Below are 23,272 nucleotides of genomic sequence, written 5' to 3' on the forward strand. Positions count from 1 at the left end.
TCACAGACCCATGAAGAAAAGACATACTTTGTATCTCCAACAGGTAGAGGGTTACTACTTTACTACCCAGCAAGAGGAAGGAAAAAAAAAAAAAAACCTCCTTGCCAGGCAACAACCCAATCAATTAGAGGCTGTCACAACTCAGTCAATGAAAAGCCACTACTTTGAATTCCCAGTTTCCTCCAGTGAATTCTTTGCTTAATAACAGGCCTGCCCAAGTCCTTCTCTAGAAAGGCACATTCCTCTCCTTTGTCATTTGGACTTGCCTGTGGATCGCCACAGATTAGATGTCCTGAATTGCAATTCTTTTCTGTTCCCAAATTAACCTATTTTGCTGGTAAAATAACTGGCTGTTTTATTGCTTTAGGTCAACAATACTGTCTCTCTACTTTCAGTTTTAGGTCTTAAAAGCATAGAACCAGAACTTGAAGGCTGTTTAAAGAATGTAAGCTCCATAAGGGCAGGGCTGTCTGCTTGTCCAGTGATTTACCCAAGCACATCAGTGTTATATATAATAAGCCCTCAATAAATATTTGAAGAAGAAGTGAAAGGGAGTCTTTTTCCTTTTCCTGGGTATTGGGCCTATTCTAGGAATAAGCGTGAATTATATTAAAATGTCTGACATTTTCCTCATTCTCTTTTGTTGGGTATATTTCCCATTTAATTTTCTCCCAGGTGATCAGTTATGATACTGTCTGCCTTGTTCCAGCTATATAACTTATTCACTCTCAGATCAAAATCTAACTCCTAAAGCTAGAACTTCCTCTGTTACTGGGAGGGAGGAAAGCAATCTGATTTCAGGTCTTCCCAATAAAATGTAATTGAAAATGCCTTCCAGTCCTCTTAGGAATTTGCCAATAATGTGTAGAATAATTGGATTTTAAAGAAATTGCTTACTGACTCCAACTGACTTATATATTTGGTACAATTTTGGGGGAAAGGGTCACGTTTTCTAAGCTGTTTCTGTTTTTTGTAGCTTCCTCTTTTCCTCTACACAGTACTCTCAGATTGTTTGTCTTTAGACCCCTCAGGGGAGGCAGTCTACCTAATCCATGGTCCAGCAAAATGAAAGCTAGTGATAACCAAGAAACATTTCAAAACAGAGTTGAAATGAGCTTCTTTCCTAGCAACATATGGATTATATACCAGTTCCTACAATTTGATATTAGAAAATAATGGCATATAAATCTAAAATAACACAGCAATTATGCTAATTTACTTTTAAAAGTATGTTGTCAGTTATTTAGAAACACAGGTTCCCAAGCCGCTCATCACCAAAGGAGTACCTCTCTAAAGAAAACTGGTGGTGGTGATGGACAGATAGGAGGTGAGGATTATACATATATTTGCTTTAGCAAAAGAGATGCTGGATGATTCACTTCTGAATTACAATTCATACAGGACTTGAAACATAGTTATTGAGAAAATAATTCACTGCTGATGTAAATATGTGGTATTGCACTATAGGTCAGCAAAACAACTCACAACAAATGAAATTAATTACCGTGAAGCTAAAGTGAGAGCATTTTATAGTTAAAGCTAATAATATCAGTATTTGAAGACCAAGATGACCTCAGTGCAACACTAATAATGCAATATGAACTAAATGTCCTTCCCCCAAATCATCAGAAGTTAAACTACTGGTGCTTGTGCAATATCACAGGAGTTCTGCAAGGTGTGGAGGCCAATGAAATACTGCAGTGGCATTCTCAGTAAGTTGTTTTGACTTATAAAACCCAAATTTCAGTACTTTTAAAACATTCGCTTAATAGATTTAAAAACTGCCCATAAGAACTGCAGAAATGACCTATAATTTTGGGTCAGTTTCTTGGCCATCAGTACCCAGGGAGCTTTGGTCTATATTTTGATTACTCTTCTTAATGAGGAATGATCAACTCAAGAAATTTCCTCAGGAATAGGGGAAGTTTATCAACAGACTTTTGGTTTGTGCAAAACAGAAAGAATAGGAGATAAAACAACAACAACAACAAAAAATCCTCCAGGCAACCAACTCCTACCCAGGCTGCCAAGGGTGGCTGGTCCCCCAGGACATCCTTCCTTTTTGCCTCTGGGGTTTCAGGATGCACAGAGCAGCCAGAAGGCACCTCCCCGAGATGGCAGGTGGTGTCACAGCTGCTCTGGACTCTGGGCTCATAGTGTCTTGACCAGCCCAAATAGAGAGGGAGCTTGTAACCACGGGAATGAGGCAGAGGTGAAGACACTTATTTTTGTATCCCCTGGCCGAGTACAGTGACTGGTACAAAATAGTTGCCTAATAAATATAGAACAAACAAATTGAGGCCTCAGCTTACTTTACCAGCACCACATCCATAAACCTGCATTCATCAGCTCATATGCTCTTTTCAACCACAGCTGTAGCAATGTATGAAGTAACTCTTTCCAGTCCAAGATTAATTCCTGCTCAATGCTTGTTGTCCCAACCCTCTTCTACTCTCAGGACACATAACATTGCCTCTGTGTCTACCTCAGCTTCTCCAGATTTATTTTGATTCTAAAAATCCCCTTCACAGAAATACATAGTTTTACGAAACCCCTTAGAAATTTATTAAATTATTTCATTATTTTACATAATATGATTAAGAGGGGAATTTTAAGTAAAAACATTTTATTTGAAATAAGTATATATTTAAGGATTATAATATAAAATTCATTTTAAAAGTTCTTGAACCTAAAACTACTCTAGAAAACAAAGTCTATTAAAAAATATGATGAGTATTTGCAAAGTCTCTAAGTACCTCTCCATAAGACACTTAATGATTTCTCTTGAGCAGAGAGACCTGGCAGATCCCACCTTGACCTAGTGGTCCAAGTCCACACTGCCAGTGACAGGACAAACTGACAGCATGTACCCCTCAACACAATGCACCAAGAATGACACTTGGGATTCCTGCCCCAAATATACAGCCTCAATCTAATCATGAGGAAACATCAGACAAACCCACACTGAGGACCATTATGTAAAACAATCGAGCAGTTCTCATCAAAACTGCCAACTCTGGGAATTCCCTGGAGGTCCAGTGGTTGGGACTCCATGCTTTTACTGCCAAGGGCCCCGGTTCGATCCCTGGTCAGGGAACTAGGATCACACAAGCCGCATGGCGTGGCCAAAAGAAAAGGAATAGAAAAAAAAAATTTTTTTAAGTGTCAAGTTTGTGGATGATGGAGAAATACTGAGGAACTGTCACAAATCAGGTTTCTCCACTCAAGGGAAATTATTAAGGGTCTAAAGACCACTAAAGAGACATGAGAACTAAATGCAGCATAGGATCTTAGACCAGAATTAGAATATTAGGGGAAAAACTGGTGAAATCCCCATAGGGTCTACAGATTAGTTTCTAGTATTGCATCAATACTAATTTTCTGGGTCAGATAACTGTATTGTGGTTTTGTAAGAGGCTAACATTGTGGGCAACTGGATGAAGGGTATATAGGCACTCTCAATTATTTTTGCATCTTTTTATAAGTCTAAAATTACTTCAAAATAAAAAACTAAATAAATGTAATTTTCCTATGTAACAAATGACAGCTATTCATTTCATAAATTAAATTCTTACTGAATTAATTATGTAAGAAAAAAGACAAAACTGGCCAATAACGTTTTTAAAAATATGTGTTCTAAAATGTATATTTGAAATTAAATCTATGTATAGAACAAAAACCTATAAAAGAGCTTCATGATATTTTTTTGAATTCTTACTTTTTAATGTAAAATTCCACTGTTACTTTTATAGATTTCTCATTTTGTTATTGACTATTTTTTAGAGCAATTAAAGATTCAGAGCGAAACTGAGGGGAAGATACAGACACTTCTCATACACATTTCCCACACGTTCATAACCTCCCCCATTAAGCAACATCCTCCACTAGAGTGGTGCATTTGTTACAACTGATGAACCTACACTGGCACATCATAATCACCCAAAGTCCACAGTTTACATTAGGGTTCACTCTTGGTGTTGTACATTCCATGGGTTTGGACAAACGCATAATGACATGTATCCATTTATAGTATCATACAGAGAAGTTTCACTGCCCTACAAAATACCTCTGTGCTCCACCTATTCACCCAACCCCTAACCCCTGGCAACCACTGATCTTTTTCTTGTCTCCATATTTTTGCCGTTTTGAGAATATCACATAGTTGGAAATCATACAGTATATAATTTTTTCAGATTTGCTTCTTTTACTTAGTAACATGCATTTGAGTTTCCTCCAGGTCTTTCCATGACCTGATAGCTCATTTCCTTTTAGTGCTGAAGAATATTCCATTGTCTGGATGTACCACACTTTATTTATCCATTCACCTACTGAAGGGCATCTTGGTTTCTTCCAAGTCTTGGCAATTATGAATAAAGTTGCTGTAGACATCCATGTGCAGGTTTTGTGGTGGATGTAACTTTTAAACTCCCTTTGGTAAATACCAAGGAGCACCATTGCTGGATTGTATGTTTGGTTTTACAAGAAACTGCCAAACTGTCTTCCAGAGTGACTGTACCATTTTGCATTCCTACCAGCAATGAATTAAAGTTCCTTTTGCTACAAAGACTTATCAGCATTTGGTGGTGTCAGTGTTCCAGACTTTTGCCATTCAAATAGGTGGGTAGTGGTATCTCATTGCCATTTTAACTTGCATTTCCCTGATGACATATGACATGGAGGATTTTTCATATGCTTATTTGCCATCTGTATCTCTTCTTTGGTATCTGTCAAGGACTTTGGTCCATTTTTTAATTGGGTTGTTTGTTTTCTTGTTCTTGAACTTTAAGTGCTCTTTGTATATTTTGGGTAACAGTCCTTTACAGATATGCCTTTTGCAAATATTTTCTCTTAGTATGTGGCTTGTCTTCTAATTCTCTTGACATTGTCTTTCTCAAAGCAGAAGTTGTGAATTTTAATGAAGTCCATCTAACCAATTATTTCTTTCATGTATCATGCTTTTGATATAAGTAAAAGGTCATCACCATTCCCAAGGTCATCAAGGTTATCTTCTAGGAGTTTTATAATTTTGCATTTTATATTTAGGTCTGTGATCCATATTGAGTTAATCTCATGTAAGGTGTAAGATCTGTGTCTACATTCATTTTTCTCTATGTGGATGTCCAGTTGTTCCAGCATTATTTATTTATTTATTTATTTTATTTTTTTGCGGTACGCGGGCCTCTCACTGTTGTGGCCTCTCCCGTTGCGGAGCACAGGCTCCGGACGCGCAGGCTCAGCGGCCATGGCTCACGGGCCCAGCCGCTCCGCGGCATGTGGGATCTTCCCGGACCGGGGCACGAACCCGTGTCCGCTGCATTGGCAGGCGGACTCTCAACCACTGTGCCACCAGGGAAGCCCCAGCATTATATTTTGAAAGGACTTTCTTTGCTCCACTGTACTGCCTTTGTTACTTTGTCAAAGGTTGGTTGACTATGTTTATGTGGGTTTATTTCTGGGCTCTCTATTCTGTTTCATAGATATATTTGTTTGTTCTTTCTTAAATACTACACTGTCTTAATTGCTGTAGGTTTATAGTAAGTTGGAAGTCAGGTAGTATCCAGTCCTCCAACGTTGTTCTTCATTATATTGAAATTGTTTTGGCTATTTTGGGTCTTTTGCCTCCCATACAGAAACTTTAGAAGCAGCTTGTCCCCATCCACAAAATACCTTGCTGGGATTTTGATTGCACTTGTATTAATATACAGATCAAACTGGGAAGAACTGATATCTTGACGATATTGAGTCTTCTTTTTTTTTTTCTTTTTCCTCCACTCTGTTTTAGATCCTATTCCCACATAGGTCATTACCGAGTATTGAAGAGAGTTCCCTGTGCTATTCAGTAGGTTCTTATTAGTTACCTATTTTATATATAGTAGTGTGTACATGTCAATCCCAATCTCCCAATTTATCCCTCTCCCTGCTTTCTCCTGTGGTAACTACAAGTTTGTTTTCTATATCTGTGACTTTATTTCTGTTTTGTAGATAAGTTCATTTGTACCATTTCTTTAGATTCCACATATAAGTAATATCATATGATATCTTTCTCTGTCTGACTTACTTCACTCAGTATGACAAGCTCTAGGTCCATCCATGTCACTGCAAGTGGCATTATTTCATTTTTTATAGCTGAGTAATATTCCATTGTATATATGTACCACATATTCTTTATCCATTCCTCCATCAATGGACATTTAGGCTGCTTCCATATCCTGGTTGTTGTAAATAGTGCTGCAATGAACATTAGAGTGCATGTATCCTTTTTTTTTTTTTTTTTTTTTTGCGGCACGCGGGCCTCTCACTGTTCTGGCCTCTCCCGTTGCAGAGCACAGGCTCCGGACACACAGCCTCAGCAGCCATGGCTCACGGGCCTAGCCACTCCGTGGCATGTGGGATCTTCCCAAACCGGGGCACGAACCTGTGTCCCCTGCATCAGCAGGCAGACTCTCAACCACTGCGCCACCAGGGAAGCCCCATGTATCCTTTTTAATTATGGTTTTCACTAGATACATGCCCAGGAGTGGGATTGGTGGATCATATGTAGCTCTATTTTTAGTTTTTTAATGAATCTCCATACTTTTCTCCATAGTTGCTGCATCAATTTACATTCCCACCAAGAGTATAGGAAGATTCCCTTTTCTCCACACCCTCTCCAGCATTTATTATTTGAGATTTTTTGATGGTCTTTCTAACTGGTGCGAGCTGATACCTCACTGTAGTTTTGATTTGCATTTCTCTAATAATCAGTGATGCTGAGCATCTTTTCATGTGCCTCTTGGCCATCTGTATTTCCTCTTTGGAGAAATGTCTATTTAGATCTTCTCCCCATTTTGGGGTTGGGTTGTTTGTTTTTTTGATATAGAGCTGCAGAAGCTGTTTGTTTTTTGTAGATGAATCCCTTGTCGGTTGCTTCATTTGCAAACATTTTCTCCCATTCTGTGGGTTGTATTTTTGTTTTGTTTATGGTTTCCTTTGCTGTGCAAAAGTTTTTAAGTTTAATTAGTCCCATTTGTTTATTTTTGTTTTTACTTCCATTACTCTAGGAGGTGGATCAGAAAAGATCTTGCTGTGATTTATGTCAGAGAGTGTTCTGCCTACGTTTTCCTCTAAGAGTTTTATAGTATCTGGTCCTACATTTAGATCTTTAATCCATTTTGAGTTTATTTTTGTGTACAGTGTTAGGCAGCATTTTAATTTCATTCTTTACAGGTAGCTGTCCAATTTTCCCAGCACCACATATTGAAGAGACTGTCTTTTCTCCATTGTACATTCTTTCCTTCTTTGTCATAGATTAGGTGACCATGGGCATGTGGGTTTATCTCTAGACCTTCTATCCTTTTCCATTGATCTATATGTCTGTTTTTTTGTGCCAGTACCATACTGTTTTGATTACTGTAACTTTGTAGTATAGTCTGAAGTCAGGGAGTCTGATTTCTCCAGCTCTGTTTTTCTTTCTCAAGATTGCCTTAGCTATACGGGGTCTTTTGTGTTTCCATACAAATTGCAAAATTTTCTGTTCTGATTGTGAAAAATGCTATTGGTAATTTGATAGGGATTGCATTGAATCTGTAGATTACTTTGGGTAGTATAGTCATTTTGACAATATTGATTCTTCCAATCCAAGAACAAGGTATGGCTCTCCATCTGTTTGTGTCATCTTTGATTTCTTTCATCAGTATCTTATAGTTTTCTGAGTACAGGTCTTTTGCCTCCTTAGGTAGGTTTATTCTTAGGTATTTTATTCTTCTTGATGTGATGGTAAACGGGATTGTTTCCTTAATTTCTCTTTCTGATCTTTCATTGTTAGTGTATAGGAATGCAAGAGATTTCTGTGTATTTATTTTGTATCCTGAAAATTTACCAAATTCATTGATGAGCTCTAATAGTTTTCTAGTAGCATATTTAGCATTTTCTGTGTATCATGCCATCTGCAAACAGTGACAGTTTTACTTCTTTTCCAATTTGAATTCCTTTTATCTCTTTTTCTTCTCTGATTGCCATGGCTTGGGCTTCCAAAACTATGTTGAATGAAAATGGCTAGGGTGGACATCCTTGTCTTCTTCCTGATCTTAGAGGAAATGCTTTCAATTTTTCACCATCGAGGATGATGTTTGCTGTGGGTTTGTCGTATATGGTCTTTATTATGTTGAAGTAGGTTCCCTCTATGCCTGCTATGCCCTCTGATAAAAACTTCTGGAGAGTTTTTATCATAAATGGGTGTTGAATTTTGTCACAAGCTTTTTCTGCATCTATTGAGATAATCATATGGTTTTTATTCTTCAGTTTGTTAATGTGGTATATCACATTGATTGATTTGCAGATATTGAAAAATCCTTGCATCCCTGGGATAAATTCCACTGGATCATGGTATATGATCCTTTTACTGTGTTGTTGGATTCAGTTTGCTAGTATCTTGTTGAGGATTTTTACATCTATATTTATCAATGATATTGGCCTGTAATTTTCTTTTTTCGTGATATCTTTGTCTGGTTTTGGTATCATGGTGATGGTGGCCTTGTAGAATGAACTTGGGAGTGTTCCTCCCTCTGCAATTTTTGGGAAGAGTTTGAGAAGGATAGGTGTTAACTCTTCTCTAAATGTTTGACAGAACTCACCTGTGAAGCCATCTGGACTTTTGTTTGTTGGAAGATTTTTAATCAGTTTCAATTTCAGTACACGTGATTGTTCTGTTTGTACATTCTATTTCTTCCTTGTTCAGTCTTGGAAGGTTATACCTTTCTAGGAATTTGTCCATTTCTTCCTGGTTGTCCATTTTATTGGCATATAGTTGCTTGTAGTAGTCTCTTATGATCCTTTGTATTTCTGTTGTGTCCATTGTAACGGATTCTTTTTCATTTCTAATTTTATTGATTTGAGTCCTCTCCCTTTTTTTCTTTATGAGTCTGGCTAAAGATTTATCAATTTTGTTTATCTTCTCAAAGAACCAACTTTTAGTTTCATCTATCTTTGCTATTGTTCTCTTCACCTCTATTTCATTTATTTCTGCTGTGATCTTTATGATTTTGTTTGTTTTTTGGTTTTGTTTGTTTTTCTATCTCTAGTTGCTTTAGGTGTAAGGTTAGGTTGTTTACTCGAGATTTTTCTTGTTTCCTGAGGTAAGATTGTATTGCTGTAAACTTCCCTCTTAAAACTGCTTTTGCTGCATCCCATAGGTTTTGGATTGTGGTGTTTTTATTGTCATTTGCCTCTAAGTATTTTTTTTTGATTTCCTCTTTGATTTCTTCAGTGATCCTTTGGTTATTTAGTAACATATTGTTTAGTCTCCATGTGTTTGTGTTTTTAACAGTTTTTTTCCTGTAATTGATTTCTAATCTCACAGTCTGTAGTTTGAAAAGATGCTTGATATGATTTCAATTTTCTTAAATTTACATAGGCTTGATTTTTGGCCCAAGATGTGATCTATCCTAGAGAATGTTCCACGTGTACTTGAGAAGAAAGTGTATTCCGCTGCTTTCGGATGGAATGTCCTATAGATATCAGCTAAGTCTATCTGGTCTAATGTGCCATTTAAGGCTTGTGTTTCCTTATTAATTTTCTGTCTGGATGATCTGTCCATTGGTGTAAGTGGGGTGTTAAAATCCCCCACAATTATTGTGTTACTGTCAATTTCCCCTTTGATGGATGTTAGCATTTGGCTTATAAATAGAGGTGCTCCTACGTTTGGTGCATATAATTTACAATTTTTATACCTTCTTGGATGGATCCCTTGATCATTATGTAGTGTCCTTCCTTATCTCTTACAACAGTCTTTATTTTAAAGTCTATTTTGTCTGATATGAGTATTGCTACTTCAGCTTTCTTTTGATTTCCATTTGCATGGAATATCTTTTTCCATCCCCTCACTTTCAGTCTGTATGTGTCCCTAGGTCTGAAGTGGGTCTCTATAGACAGCATATCCATTCAGCCAGTCTATGTCTTTTGGATGGAGCATTTAATCCATTTGCATTTAAGGTAATTATCAATATGTATATTCCTACTGCCATTTTCTTAACTGTTTTGGGTTTTATTTTTTCTTCCCTTACTTTTTTGTTGCCTTCTCTTGTGGTTTGATGATAATCCTTAGTGTTGTGTTTGGGTTGCTTTTTCTTTCTTGTTTGTGTATCTATTGTAGTTTTTGGGTTTGCTATTCCCATGAGGTTTTAATTTAGCAGTCTATATATGTACAAGGTTGTTTTAATTTGCTAGTCTCTTTCCCGCCTACGGAAGTTCCTTTAGCATTTGTTGTAAAACTGATTTCATGGTGCTGAATTCTCTTAGCTTTTGCTTGTCTGTAAAGCTTTGGTTTTCTCCATCGAATCTGAATGAGAGCCTTGCTGGGTAGAGTATTCTTGGTTGTAGGTTTTTCCCTTTCATCACTTGAAATATATCATGTCACTCTCTTTCTGGCCTGCAGAGTTTCTGCTGAAAAATCAGCTGATAATAATAATCAGGATTCCCTCATATGTTATTTGTTGCTTTTCCCTTGTTGCTTTTAACAGTTTTCCTTTGTCTTTAATTTTTGCCAGTTTGATTAATATGTGTCTTGGCATGTTCCTCCTTGGGTTCATCCAGTGTGGGATTCTCTGTGCTTCCTGGACTTAGTGAGTGTTTCCTTTCTCATGTTAGGGAAGTTTCTGGCTAAAATATCTTCAATTATTTTCTCAGGCTCTTTCTCTTTCTCTTCTCCTTCTGGTACCCCTATAATGAGAATGTTGGTGTGCTTATTATTATCCCGGAGATCTCTGAGACTGTCCTCATTTCTTTTCGTTCCTTTTTCTTTATTCTGTTCTGTGGCAGTGATTTCCACCACTATGTCTTCCACCTCACTTATTCATTCTTCTGCCTCAGTTATTCTGCTATTGATTCCTTCTACTGCATTTTTCATTTCAGTTATTGTATTGTTCATCTGTTTGTTTGTACTTTAAATCTTCTAGCTCCTTGTTAAACATTTCTTGTATCTTCTTGATCTATCCCTCCACTCTTTTTCCAAGATTTTGGATCATCTTTACTATCATTACTCTGAATTCTTTTTCAGGTAGATTGCCTATCTCCTCTTCATTTAGTTGTTCTTGTGGGTTTTTATCTTGTTCCTTCTTTTGTAACATATTTCTCTGTCATCTCATTTTGTCTAACTTTCTGTGTTTGTGGTGTCCTTTCCACAGGCTGCAGGATTGTAGTTCTCTTGCTTCTGGTGTCTGCTCCCTGGTGGGCGAGTTTGATCCAGGGGCTTGTGCAGCCTTCCTGGTGGAAGAGACTGGTGCCTGCCCTCTCATGGGTGCAGCTGGATCTTGTCCTTCTGATGGGCAGGGCCACATCAAGGGGTGTGTTTTGAGGTGGATGTGAGCTCAGTACAACTTTAGGCAGCCTGTCTTCTGATGGGTGGGGCTGTATTCCTATCTTGGTGGTTGTTTGGCCTGAGGTTTTCCAGCTTTGGAGCCACAGGTTGTTGGGTGGGGCTGGGTCTTGGTGCCAAAATATGGACCTGCAGAAGATCTCACTCCAATCAATATTCCCTGGGGCTTCTGCTACCAGTGTTCTTGCCCTCGTGGTGAGCGATAGTCAACCTTCCCCTCCCCAGGACACCCTCTAAGACCTCTAGGTAGGTGTAGCCCAGGTTGCTATTGAGGTACTGCTTTGTGCCGGGTCCCAGTGCATGTGAGACCTTCTGTGTGCCATCCAAGGGTTTAGTCTCTGTTTCTCCCAGCCCTATGGAGTTCCTGCACTCAAGCCCTGCTGGCCCTCATGGCTAAATGGTCTGCGGGTTCTTCTACCCAATTCCAGACCCTCAGACTGTCTTGGAGGGCTATTTTATGTGGGAATGTCCCTAGGTAGCCTGCATGTGTTTAATATTTTTTGGTGTGAGGGTTGTTTTTAGTATAGATGTTTGCCACCTGTTCCTCAGTGTATGCTGGCCGTTATCCCCTTTACAGGAGGTGTGACTGATGTTGTGGTGAACAGAGCCAGCACTGGATATTGAGCAGGGCCTCCCCTTTGCTCTGTGGTTGTCACTGCCCTGTCAGACATGGGGTCTGCTCCCTAGTTGTTGGAGTAGAGGCCCTCAGATCTGTTTCTTAGCTGTGTTTCTGATCTGCGGTGTGAGGTAGGTAGGATTGGAGTACTCCCACTGGGAGGGAAGCCTCTGAGTATTCCTCCTCTGGACCTGTTCACCTGTGGCTGTGCTCTGTTATGTCACTTTTCACCTGTTGCGCGAGCTCTCTTACACTGTTGTTGGCACTGCTCTAGGCCCCACCTTAACTGTGGGTATGCCGGCAGTTGGCCCTGGTGTCTCTCAGACGTTGTTTTCACCAGGCCACCAGCATAGATCCACTTAAGTCAGGTCCCAGGATTGTAGTAATCATGGATTGGACCCACTATGGGTGCTATGGGGGCAGCTCTGACTCTAGTCTGGCCCAACCCCCATGTGTATGTGCCGACAAAATCTACAGCTGCTAAAGCTAGGCCCATCTTGGTTGCAGGAGCACTGGCTGTTCATTCAGATGTTCTGTAGGCACTGAGTTTACAAAGCCAGTCACAGCATTGTCAATTCATGGTTTGAACAGCTGTGTGGAGAGGTTTCAGCTTTTCTTTCTTAGTTGCATGGCCCCTAGGGCTCAGTTGTGGTTTCAGTCCCACCTCTGCTTGTGGGCCACCCATAGGGGTCTGCTGTCAAGGCTGCCCTGGAGCACAGGAGTCCACCCCGGCAAGGAGGGGTTGTGGCAGCAGCACGGTGGCTGGGGTCACAGGACCCCTGGCAGCAACAGGCATTAGGGGGAGCTGGTGGCTGCAGGCACAAGAGAGTCAGCCCCAGTGGGGGCTCTTCCTAATACCCAGCCACAGGCGTGGGCGAGCCAGCCCTAGTGTTGATGAGGCATGTGGGGAAGCTGGCCCCGGTGGTGACAAGGCATGTGAGGGAGCCAGCCGTCGCGGGCACAAGAGACCTTGTTGGGGGGGGCGCCTCCTAGCACCCAGCCACAGGCAGGAGAGAGCAGGCCCCAGAGGGGTCCCCCTAGTGCCTGGCTGCCAGCGTGATAGAACCGGCCCTGGTGGGGGGCCCTCCTAGTGCCCAGACCCCTGCACAAGAGGCTAGCCCTGGCAGGGGCCCCTCCTTGCACCCAGCTGCTGGCTCGAGAGGGCTGGCCCCAGCAGGGGCCCTTCCTAGTGCCCAGGGAGGCAGGAGTGGCACATGGGGAGAGAGCCTGCAATGGCAGCTCTGCCCCTTACACATCACTTAACAATGGTGCTTTGCTTCTATGGCAGCCTGGGTTTCCTCCACAGGCATTCCTGGTTGCAATGTCCTCACTCCTGTCCCCTCAGGCTGTCTCCTTATAGCCAACAGCAGTCCTCTACCCAGGTCTGCTCTCCAAACACCACATTCCAGCACGCAGCCCCCATCCTCACCAGGGACACATGTAGGGCAGGGGCACACAGGACTGTGGCATGAACCGTCTGTGTAGGTCTCACTCTGTCTTACCTGCCACAGACCAGTTGCTGCACTCTCTTCTGATAGCCCCAAAGCTCCCCTTCTGTCCCAACTGATCTCTCCACCAGTGACGGGGCTTCTCCAGATGCAGGAACCTCTCCTCTCCTCAAGCTCCACCCCAGGGCTGCCGTTCACGTCCGGCTTCCTCTCCTCTTCTTTCCCCCTTCTTCTTTCTTTCATCCTACCAGGTTATGGGGGATCTTTCTTGTCCTTTTTGGTGTCCAAGGTCCTCTGCCAGTGTTCAGCCAGTGCTCTGTGAGACTTGTTCCATTTGTAGATGTATTCTTTTTTTTTTGCGGTATGCGGGCCTCTCACTGCTGTGGCCTCTCCCATTGCGGAGCACAGGCTCCAGACGCACAGGCTCAGTGACCATGGCTCACGGGCCCAGCCGCTCTGCGGTATGTGGGATCTTCCCAGACCAGGGCACGAACCCATGTCCCCTGCATTGGCAGGCGGACTCTCAACCACTGAGCCACCAGGGAAGCCCTGTAGATGTATTCTTGATGCATCTGTGGGGAGAGATGAACTCCACATCCTCCTACTCCTCCACCGTCTTGACCTCCTTTGATACTGAGTCTTCTTAACCATTAACCTGAATATCTCTCTATTTATTAGTTCTTCTTTAATTTTATTCATCAGAGTTTTATAGTTTTCCACATCTAGATCTTGTACATAATTTGTTAGATTTATACCAAAACTTTTCATTTTAGGGGGGCTAATGTAAATGGTATTGTGTCTTTAATTTCAAATTCCACTTGTTCATTGCTGGTATATAGGAAAGCAAATAACTTTCAGATATTAACCTTGTACCTTGCAACTTGCCATAATTGCTTTTTAGTTCCAAGAATTTTTCATCAATTCTTTCAGATTTTCTACATAGATGATCATGTCATCTTGCAATCAAGAAAGGTTTTTTTTCCTCTTCCCTCCCAGTCTTTATACCTTTTATTTCCTTTTCTTGTCTTATTGCATTACTTCCAGTATGATGTTGAAAAGGATGGGTAAAAGGGAATAACTTTGACTTACACCTGATCAATGGGGAAAGCTTTGAGTTTCTCACCATTAAGTATAATGTTAGCTGTAGGGTTTTTTTTTTAAGATATTCTTTATCAAGTTGAGAAAGTTTCCCTCTATTTCTAGTTTACTGAGAGTTTTTTAAAATCATGAATGTGTTTGGATTTTGTCAAAAGCTTTTTCTGCATCTATTAATGTGATCATGCGATTTTTCTTTTTTAGCTTATTGATGTGATAGATTACATTTAATTTTCAAATAATGAACCAGACTTGCATACTTAGAATAAATCCTACTTGACTGTGGTGTGTAGTTCTTTTTAAATGCTGTTGGATTCTATTTGCCAATATTTTGTTTTTTCAAGCACTTCTCAGAAAATAATGAACAGTCCTCCAAAATTTAATGTTGAATTAGATAAAAATCAATATTTTACTTCTTATTTTTAACCCTAGTTTTCAAGGAATAACATTTCTGTTAGAAAAATACAGCTTACAGATTTGTTAAAGATCATTGTGAGGCAGTTTATAAAAGAATTACCAGTTCTAAATTAATAATTAGTTTGTTACATTTCAGTCAGCAGCTTCATGTCATCATTCAATGTTTTTTAAATTATTTATTTATTAATTATTATTATCTTTTTTTTTTTTTTCTTTTGGCTGTGTTGGGTCTTCGTTGCTGTTCGTGGGCTTTCCTCTAGTTGCAGTGAGCCAGGGCTACTCTTCATTGCTGTGCATGGGCTTCTCTTGTTGTGGAGCACAAGTTCTAGGCACACGGGCTTCAGTAGTTGTGGTACACGGGCTCAGTGCTTATGGGCTCTAGAGTGCAGGCTCAGTAGTTGTGGCACACGGGCTTAGTTGCTCCACAGCATGTGGGATCTTCCCGGACCAGGGATCGAACCCGTGTCTCCTGCATTGACAGGCGGATTCTTAACCACTGTCACTAGGGAAGTCCCCATTCAATGGTTTTTATGTATATAATTTAAACAATACACTACCATAAGAAATTTTTAAAAAATGTGAAAGTGTATAACCAAAAAAACAACCAGGATTTCTGGGGGTTGGTGACATAATACTAAATCACATGAGAACACATGAGTGCGTTCAGCCCATTTCCACTAGCTCGAGGGCTTGCTCCCTCTGTATACACTGTGGAGTTCTCACGCGGTTCTACTTTCTACGGAGAAATATATGAATCAATACTTATTTTAAAATATAACTAGAAAGAAATACCATTGCTATCTTTAGCCTGAATTCCCTGGTCTGCCTTTGTGGACACCAGGGGTTCCAAACTACCAGCTGGAAAATGTAACTTTCCTGACTTTATAACTTTAATAATCTTGATAATCAGAATTTAATAAGTTCACATCTACTACAACTCAAAAAATTCTCTTTTCCAAAATGCCCCTCCCAATATGTCTACCCACCACCAGTTGGTTGGTCTGTCTCTTGCTTTCTCTTGCTTCCCTCTTTTCTGTGCACCCAAATCTTATGAAAAAGTGGTTTAAATTTGCTATTTCAATTTTTCAACTCACACTGTTTTCAATCCATATTATATGATTTCTGTACCCACTCTTCCAGTACAAATATTTTTGTTAACATAACCAGTGCTGTCCATGTCACTAAGTCCAATGGATACTTTTCAGTCTCATTTAGTCACTCAGCAGCATCTGGTAGATCACCTCCTCTTTCCTGAAGTATTTCCATCTGTCGGCATGCATGATAACAAGCCTTTTCAGTTTCTACTTATTTCTCAGGTTACCTTACCTTTAAAACTTTTGATGTTCTTTAGGATTCAGTAAGCCCATCTTCCTTCTCACTTTATTTCTCTAGGTGACTTCATTTATTCCCAAGGTTTCTAATATTCTCTGTAAGCCAGTGGGGATTTCTATCTCCAGCCCAGTCCTCACTCCTGAGCTTAGTCCCTCGTGTCTCCATGCTTATTCAACATACCCAGTTGTACAATGCTCTTGAACATTAAATTCAACAGGGTCGAAACCTAACACTTGATCTTATCCCAAACCCAGGCCATCTCGACCACAAACCTTCTTATTTTGTGTATTTTCTATTCTCACTAAGTACTACCACTATGTACGTATTGCTCATGTCAGAAATATGGATATGCACTATTCTCTACCCAACATAGCCAATCAGTCATTAAGTCCTGTTGATTTCACCTCCTATATATTTCACCAATCTGTTTACTTCTAGCATCATTATTATCAGTTCAATCTAAGCCATCATCATCACTTGACTAACTGCTCTACTAGCTCCCTAACTGGTCTTGTGTAAACACCATGGCTCTGCTCCAATCCATTATCTACTCTGGAGCTGGAATGCTATTTTTAAAATGCAAATTTGATCACATAATTCTCCTTTGTTTTTTAAAAAATCTTTTAATATCTTCCTTTTAGTAAAAGGATAAAGTGAAAGGTCTACAATAAAAACTTAAAGGCCTTGTCTTTATCCGGCCCTCACCTGCCTCTCCAACCTCATCACATGCTATTTTTTCCATTATTCTTTATGTTAAACACAGTTTCTTTCCTTCTTTAAAAGTCCTATCTCAGGACCTTCAATTTACAGTTTTCTTTTCTCTAGAAGAGGAGCTGGCAAACTTTTTTAGGAGAGGGCGAGATAGTAAATATTTTAGGCTTTGTGAGCCAATAGGCCAGTCTTTGACTCACCTACTCATTGTAGGGTGAAAGGAGGCACAGATAACATGTAAACAAATGAGCGTGACTATGTTCTTGAGCCATACAAAGTGGACTTGGGCTGGGGTACAATTTGCCAGCTCCTGCCCTAGGACTAATAATCCCTATATTGCCACTCACAGATTCATTTCAAGTGTCATTTTTTTCATTGAAACTTCTTCTGATCAGGGTAAGTCACCTTATTAAATGTGCTTATACCACAAAGTATATTTTGTTTTCATATAACTAATCATTACTGCAATTAACTAGATATCTGTGAAATTTTCTTGTCAATATCTATCTTCCCTATAAGGCTGTAAACTCCATTAGACTAGGAATTATATTTACTTTGCTATTTTATTCCCAGCATGTGGTGGAGAACATGACACATGGTAGCAATCAATAAATATTTGTTGAATGAATGAATTTACTATCATTCATATCAATGAATGAATGATTAATTTACTATCTGACCTTCAGTTGGCAACTTTGTCTTTCTGAGCCTTAGTTTTCCACCTGGAAAGGAAGATGATAATAACAACTACTTCCCAGGTTTGTTTCAGGTAAGAAAACATGCGTGAGGTGAATTTTGTGAACTCTAAAACAATATACAGATGTAAGAAAAGAAATATTAGAAAGATGTGTTGGTTGCATAGTACAGGAGCAAATTATAGCCCAAGGTCCAAATCTTTTCACTCATTTTGTTGGGCTTCTAGCTAAGAATGGTTTTTGTCTTTTTAAAGGGTTGTAAAGAAAAACAAAACAAAGACTACGTGACAGAGACTACTCGTGGCCCAGGAAGCCTAAAATATTTTACTCTCTGGTCCTTTACAGAAATAGTTTGCTGATCTCTGGCTTAGAAAATAAATGAATGATTAATTCTTTATAAATATACTCATATTTTAATATTTTGGTGTCATTTTCTGACTACCTTTCTTCTCTTCAATAGAGAAAGTGATCAAATTTATAAACATTCCTCCTGCCCCTGCCGAGGGACTCTATGTTTACTTTAAATTAAAAAATAATGATAAAGGGAGTATTTAAATATTTTCTTTTCCCCTCAGTTATATGCACAATTGATTTTGAAACAGAGCAGGCCTGGGGTGTCTGGGGATGGGATAGAAATGGGGAGATGGATGCCAAGAAAACTACCTCCACTGGAAGGTTAACTGCTGTTATGTATGTGATTGCTGAGATTGTTTTTCCTGGGTAATTCATCACTATATAGAAATTAGGAGTGACACATTTATAGTAAATATAAGGGACTGTGTTTTTCACACACAAAAAAGTACTGCACAAAAAAAGGAAAGGAATTTGGAATCAAAAGATCATGATTCAAGTTTGAACTCTACCAACTTACTCAATATGGCACTTTGAGCAAATACATTAGTATCTCTCAGCTTGAGCTTCTCCATCTAGAAAAAGAGAGTAAATATTGATTCCATTTAGTAGGTGGCTATTATGAGCCAGGTGCTTTACATATATTATATTTGATCTGCAAAGTGGCTATTGTTAGCTCCAATACATAGATGAAGAAACTGATGCTCAGAGAGGTTAAGTAACTTGCTCAAAGTACACCACTAGAAAGAACCAAAGGGTCTGGAGTCAAATTCTGACTCTAGCAATATATTTAACCTTCTTAGGCCTTACATGTTGTATCTTACAAAAATACATACAAAACCTAATTTCTAGAAGAGAAGTTTTGAAATTCCTGCATATTACATTACCAGCTTGCACCTTAAAGGTAGATGGTTTTCCTACAGTGTTCTATATTAAATCTACTTCTGTGTCTTTAGAGAACAGTAAAGAGGGAATGTGCTCTCCTCTCTGTGTATTATAAGAACAACCTAAATTGAGAAAGCATAAATATATAGAAATATTAGATTTTAAGCATGTTCCTTGAGTACCACAGTAACCATGAATTCTATTTATTCCACAGCAATTCCCACTCTGTTTTTGAACCAAACACATTCAATATGTGGCACATCAGTTGATTATTAAGTCTTTATTACCTTTGCTTCATTATCTCATGTAGTCTCCCATGCTGGACACACTGTTCCTCCAATTCATCATTTCTTCTCTGTAACTTTTCCAGTTTGTCACATGTATACCTTTTTTCTTGACTGAGCTGAGCTATTTCAGATCTAGAGAGGTGTAAACACAGAAGTGACTGATGTTAAAGGTTCTTATTACCAGAGCATGTTTTTATTGTATAACCTTATCATTTTCTTGAACTCTGTACTTAAACATAACAGTGTCAATAAAAATTATTTTATGTAAAATAAAATATTTCAGAAATTACAGAATGTCTAGTAGAAGGATATACACACTGCAGGAACTCAACTGGTAGACAGAAAAAGGAATAACAACTTCAACAGAGAGAGTTTTTTCAAGGAACAAGACAAAAATGATAATAATCAAATCCCGTTTTTAAAAAGACAGCTATTAATTTACCAAATATTTAGTAAGTATCTATTACAGGCCAGCTACCATGCTGTTACAGGAACAACCCCAGGCCTAATTTCTGACAGAGAGTTGTTTCTTTTAATTAACATAGCTAATTTAATGGTACATGATTAAAATCATATAGTTTTAAAAAATGGTGAGGCTTCCCTGGTGGCGCAGTGGTTGAGAGTCCGCCTGCTGATGCAGGGGACACGGGTTCGTGCCCCGGTCCGGGAAGATCCTACATGCCATGGAGCGGCTAGGCCTGTGAGCCATGGCCGCTGAGCCTGTGCGTCCAGGGCCTGTGCTCCGCAATGGGAGAGGCCACAACAGTGAGAGGCCCGCGTACCGCAAAAAAAAAAAAAAAAAAAAATGGTGGTTCTCTGCCCCCTGACTCCACCTCCAGCTTGTCAATGTAATTACTAATATTTCAGTTTGTAGTTAAATCAGTATCAGTTTTATGTCATAACAACTACATAAATATTGGTCCTTGTTGTTTAAGGAGTATATTATGATTACACATGCATTTGTGTACATTTATTTTCCCTAAACAAGTGGGCTTTAGTGTAGAATGATTGAGTGGAAAGCCATCTTTTCTGATGGGAGATTCCCAATATTATCAGCATCCGTAATTCTTTCCCCTGTGGCCATTCTGTTTCTCAAAAGAAGGATTCTCCATTTTCCTGCTTGTTGTGTACAACCCTAACCATCAGTGGTCTAGGAGCTGGTTGGAAATAGAGGGGTGGTGTACTCACCTTTCAGAATGTAGACTTTTAATTAATTCCTCTATTCTAATTTCAGTGCAGCTATTTTCACCAGTGCCTGCTGGTTTAATCTCTTCAGAGGGGAAGCTCCTAGTTTTCTGGGTGGAGGAGGGATAGTCACCTGGCTGCATGGGGTGGGGGTAGAACTGTAAACTTTGGCTTCAGTCCTATATTCCACTCCTGCCTTCTAAGTCTTTCTGGGATCCTGAGAGCAGATCAGCTTGCTTCACATACAAGTATCCCTGTCTGCAGACATTTAAGACTCACCTTCCTCCATTTGCTAAGTGAGGTACCATTCCCCCAATTTTCTTTCTGTTTTCACATTATTTCATTTGGGATTACAGATATCTATCTACTTTGGTGATGATTGGTGTTTGTCAGGAAATAACATTACTTCTTCAGTGTCTTGGATGGCCATTTCAAGGCTCAAAATTTGAAGCTAAGAGAGACATCTGTCCAAGAAAAATTGTACTTTGTCCTTGATTTAATTAAACATTACTCCTTACTCCACCATCTCCTCATACTCCACTGCCTCATAGGTTAGAAATGAAAGCTTAGAAGTCGTGCACATTAAAATACAAGTAGTTAACAAGTGGTTCGTTTCTTGAGGTTTATGTGAGATGCTTGATGTAAAATTATTTCCCTCCAAAGAAAGGATTCCTCCATTAGGTGACATAGCCTTTTTTTTTTTTTTTTTTTCCTGGAAAAGATTTGGATTTGCTAAGGGAATTTATCCCAAGGACCAAGCTTCTTCACATGGCATGAAGCAATCGCTCGCTTTTAGTTCACCTCATTCCTCATTTTGTTTTCACCTTGGTTCAAGTTTCATCTCGAAGAAAGCTTGCTCTGATTAATACCTGCAGTTCTCAGTATGCCAGCACATTTTTTGAAACTATCTCTAGCTTTTATGCATACATTAGCTTATAATTTATTCCTGTGAATTGTGCTCTGTGCCTCATCCCTCTTGCTAGATTACAGATTACACACAAGGGCATGGATTATCTCATTTTCAAGCTCAGATTAAGCACTCAATCTATATTTACTTCTTCTAATAAGAATTTACTTATATTTGAAATAGTCTAAATAAGTAAATAATGACTATGTCTATCCTTTCAAAATCACATACAATATAAAAGAATTTAGGAGCAGTTATATGAAATTTTTAATTTAGTATTCTTCCACCATTAGTATTTCCTATCACAATATGCACTATGCACTAAAATTCCAAAAGGCCCAAAAATATCCTTAAACTGCATTAGAAAAAAATGCATAAGAATATTTATCTGTTCTCAGGTACCTTCCCAGAAAAACAAGTCACTTTTGAAAAGTCACGAAGGAAACATAGATTTTACAATATAAGAATATAAAGCTTTTACATACAACAAAGTCATATATTTTTATGAGCATGTTCCTTGTAGCACTGCTTCTAGAAACAATCTTGCTCTGCAACTCAATATATGAAAACTTAACCCAGAAATGTATCAACAGATGATTAGTTACATTACTTTAAAAAAGAAATATCAAGATGCTATTCTGATAATATGGCTATTTATTGGTGTTATATATTGACCTAAAAATATGACATATTGGTAAAAAAGGAAAATATTAAAAATCAGCATAAGGTAATTTTATTTTATAAAATAAAAAATATTTTGACATGTAGTCCACATATTAATATTGATTATCTCTTGGTGTCCAGATTAGAAATATAAAATATTTTTTTTCCTTTTCTGTATTTTCTGAATTTTTACAATGGACATGTATTGTAATATTTAAAAATAAAGTCACCTTGATTTTGAAAAAATTCTTAAGAAACAAAAAGAACTGGGAACAAATTTTTCGAAATTAAAAAAAGGGAACGTAAAAAATGAGAAAAATGAATATTAGAAGCATTATATAATAAACTGCTATCCCCACTCTTCATCAAAATTCCAATTAAAAAAGTACAAGGGATATGAAAAATACTCACAGAGGAAGAAACATAAATGATCAATAAACATTTATAAAACATTCAATTTCCCTATTATTCAAAGAAATGCCTAATAAAACATTTACTGTATGCCTACACTACACTAGGTAGTGGAATTCATCCTTTACATTATGATCTCAATTAATCCTACAAGGTAAGTGTTTATTCCCTTTTCTCTGGGAGGTAAATATGAGGTTTAATAATTCGCCTAAGGTCACCTAAATGGTGATTACCCAAGCCCAGACACAAACACTGGTCTGTCCAACTCTAAAGGGGTTGTCCCACCCACTGTGCAACATGGCCCCTCCCTCCTTTTTTGAAAAACCTGTCACTTCTTTTGTCACAAACTGCTATGTACACATATATACTGAGCAGAATTTAGTGCAGTACTTGAGCAAAGTCATACACATTAACAGCCTTAACAGGGTTCACAGTCTTTGGACCAGCAATCCCCTTTTAGACATCTCAACTAAGAAAATCATGAAAAAATTCAGATTTATGTATAAAATTATTATTATATTATTCATTACATTTTAAAAGAGCTTAAAATTCTGATGAATTATTATTCATACAACTGATTCAACTAAAATTATGTTTCCTGAGTATTTACTGATGTAGAAAAGTGTCCATCAGATAATATTAAGTAAAAAAAGCAGGATATAAAACTGTATATATATATATATATATATACACACACACATATGTGTATCACTCACAATATAAATGCATGGTAACATACACATTTACCTACACATGGAAAATGACTGAAAGTAAACATGTCAAAAGTTAAACATAGTTAGCTGGATGGTAATGTTACAGGAAATTTTTTTCCTTAATTCTTCTTTGCATTTATAACCAAATGCCCTATATTGAGGATATCTTATATACAGAATTTCAAAAATATAAATGTTAATTGTAA

The 23,272-nt window shown here is 38.5% G+C and overlaps 1 protein-coding gene across 8 annotated transcripts in view; it reads right to left on the bottom strand.

The window, feature by feature from the left end:
- SDCCAG8 (SHH signaling and ciliogenesis regulator SDCCAG8) overlaps nucleotides 1–23,272 on the bottom strand; it is a gene marked incomplete at its 3' end in the record, with an annotated part of 251,152 nt that overhangs the window by 55,683 nt on the left and 172,197 nt on the right. For 7 of the 8 annotated variants that reach the window (XM_082834464.1, XM_082834462.1, XM_082834463.1 and 4 more), the window contains one exon: nucleotides 19,188–19,319. In XM_082834464.1, the coding sequence (XP_082690590.1) occupies nucleotides 19,188–19,319 (132 nt within the window). Of the gene's footprint in view, nucleotides 1–19,187; nucleotides 19,320–23,272 lie in introns of those variants that run through there. The other variant, XM_082834466.1, reaches the window with a different exon arrangement.

This window comes from Leucopleurus acutus, assembly GCF_964270905.1.
Source record: "Leucopleurus acutus genome assembly, chromosome: 2".
Taxonomy (NCBI): Eukaryota; Metazoa; Chordata; class Mammalia; order Artiodactyla; family Delphinidae; genus Leucopleurus; species Leucopleurus acutus.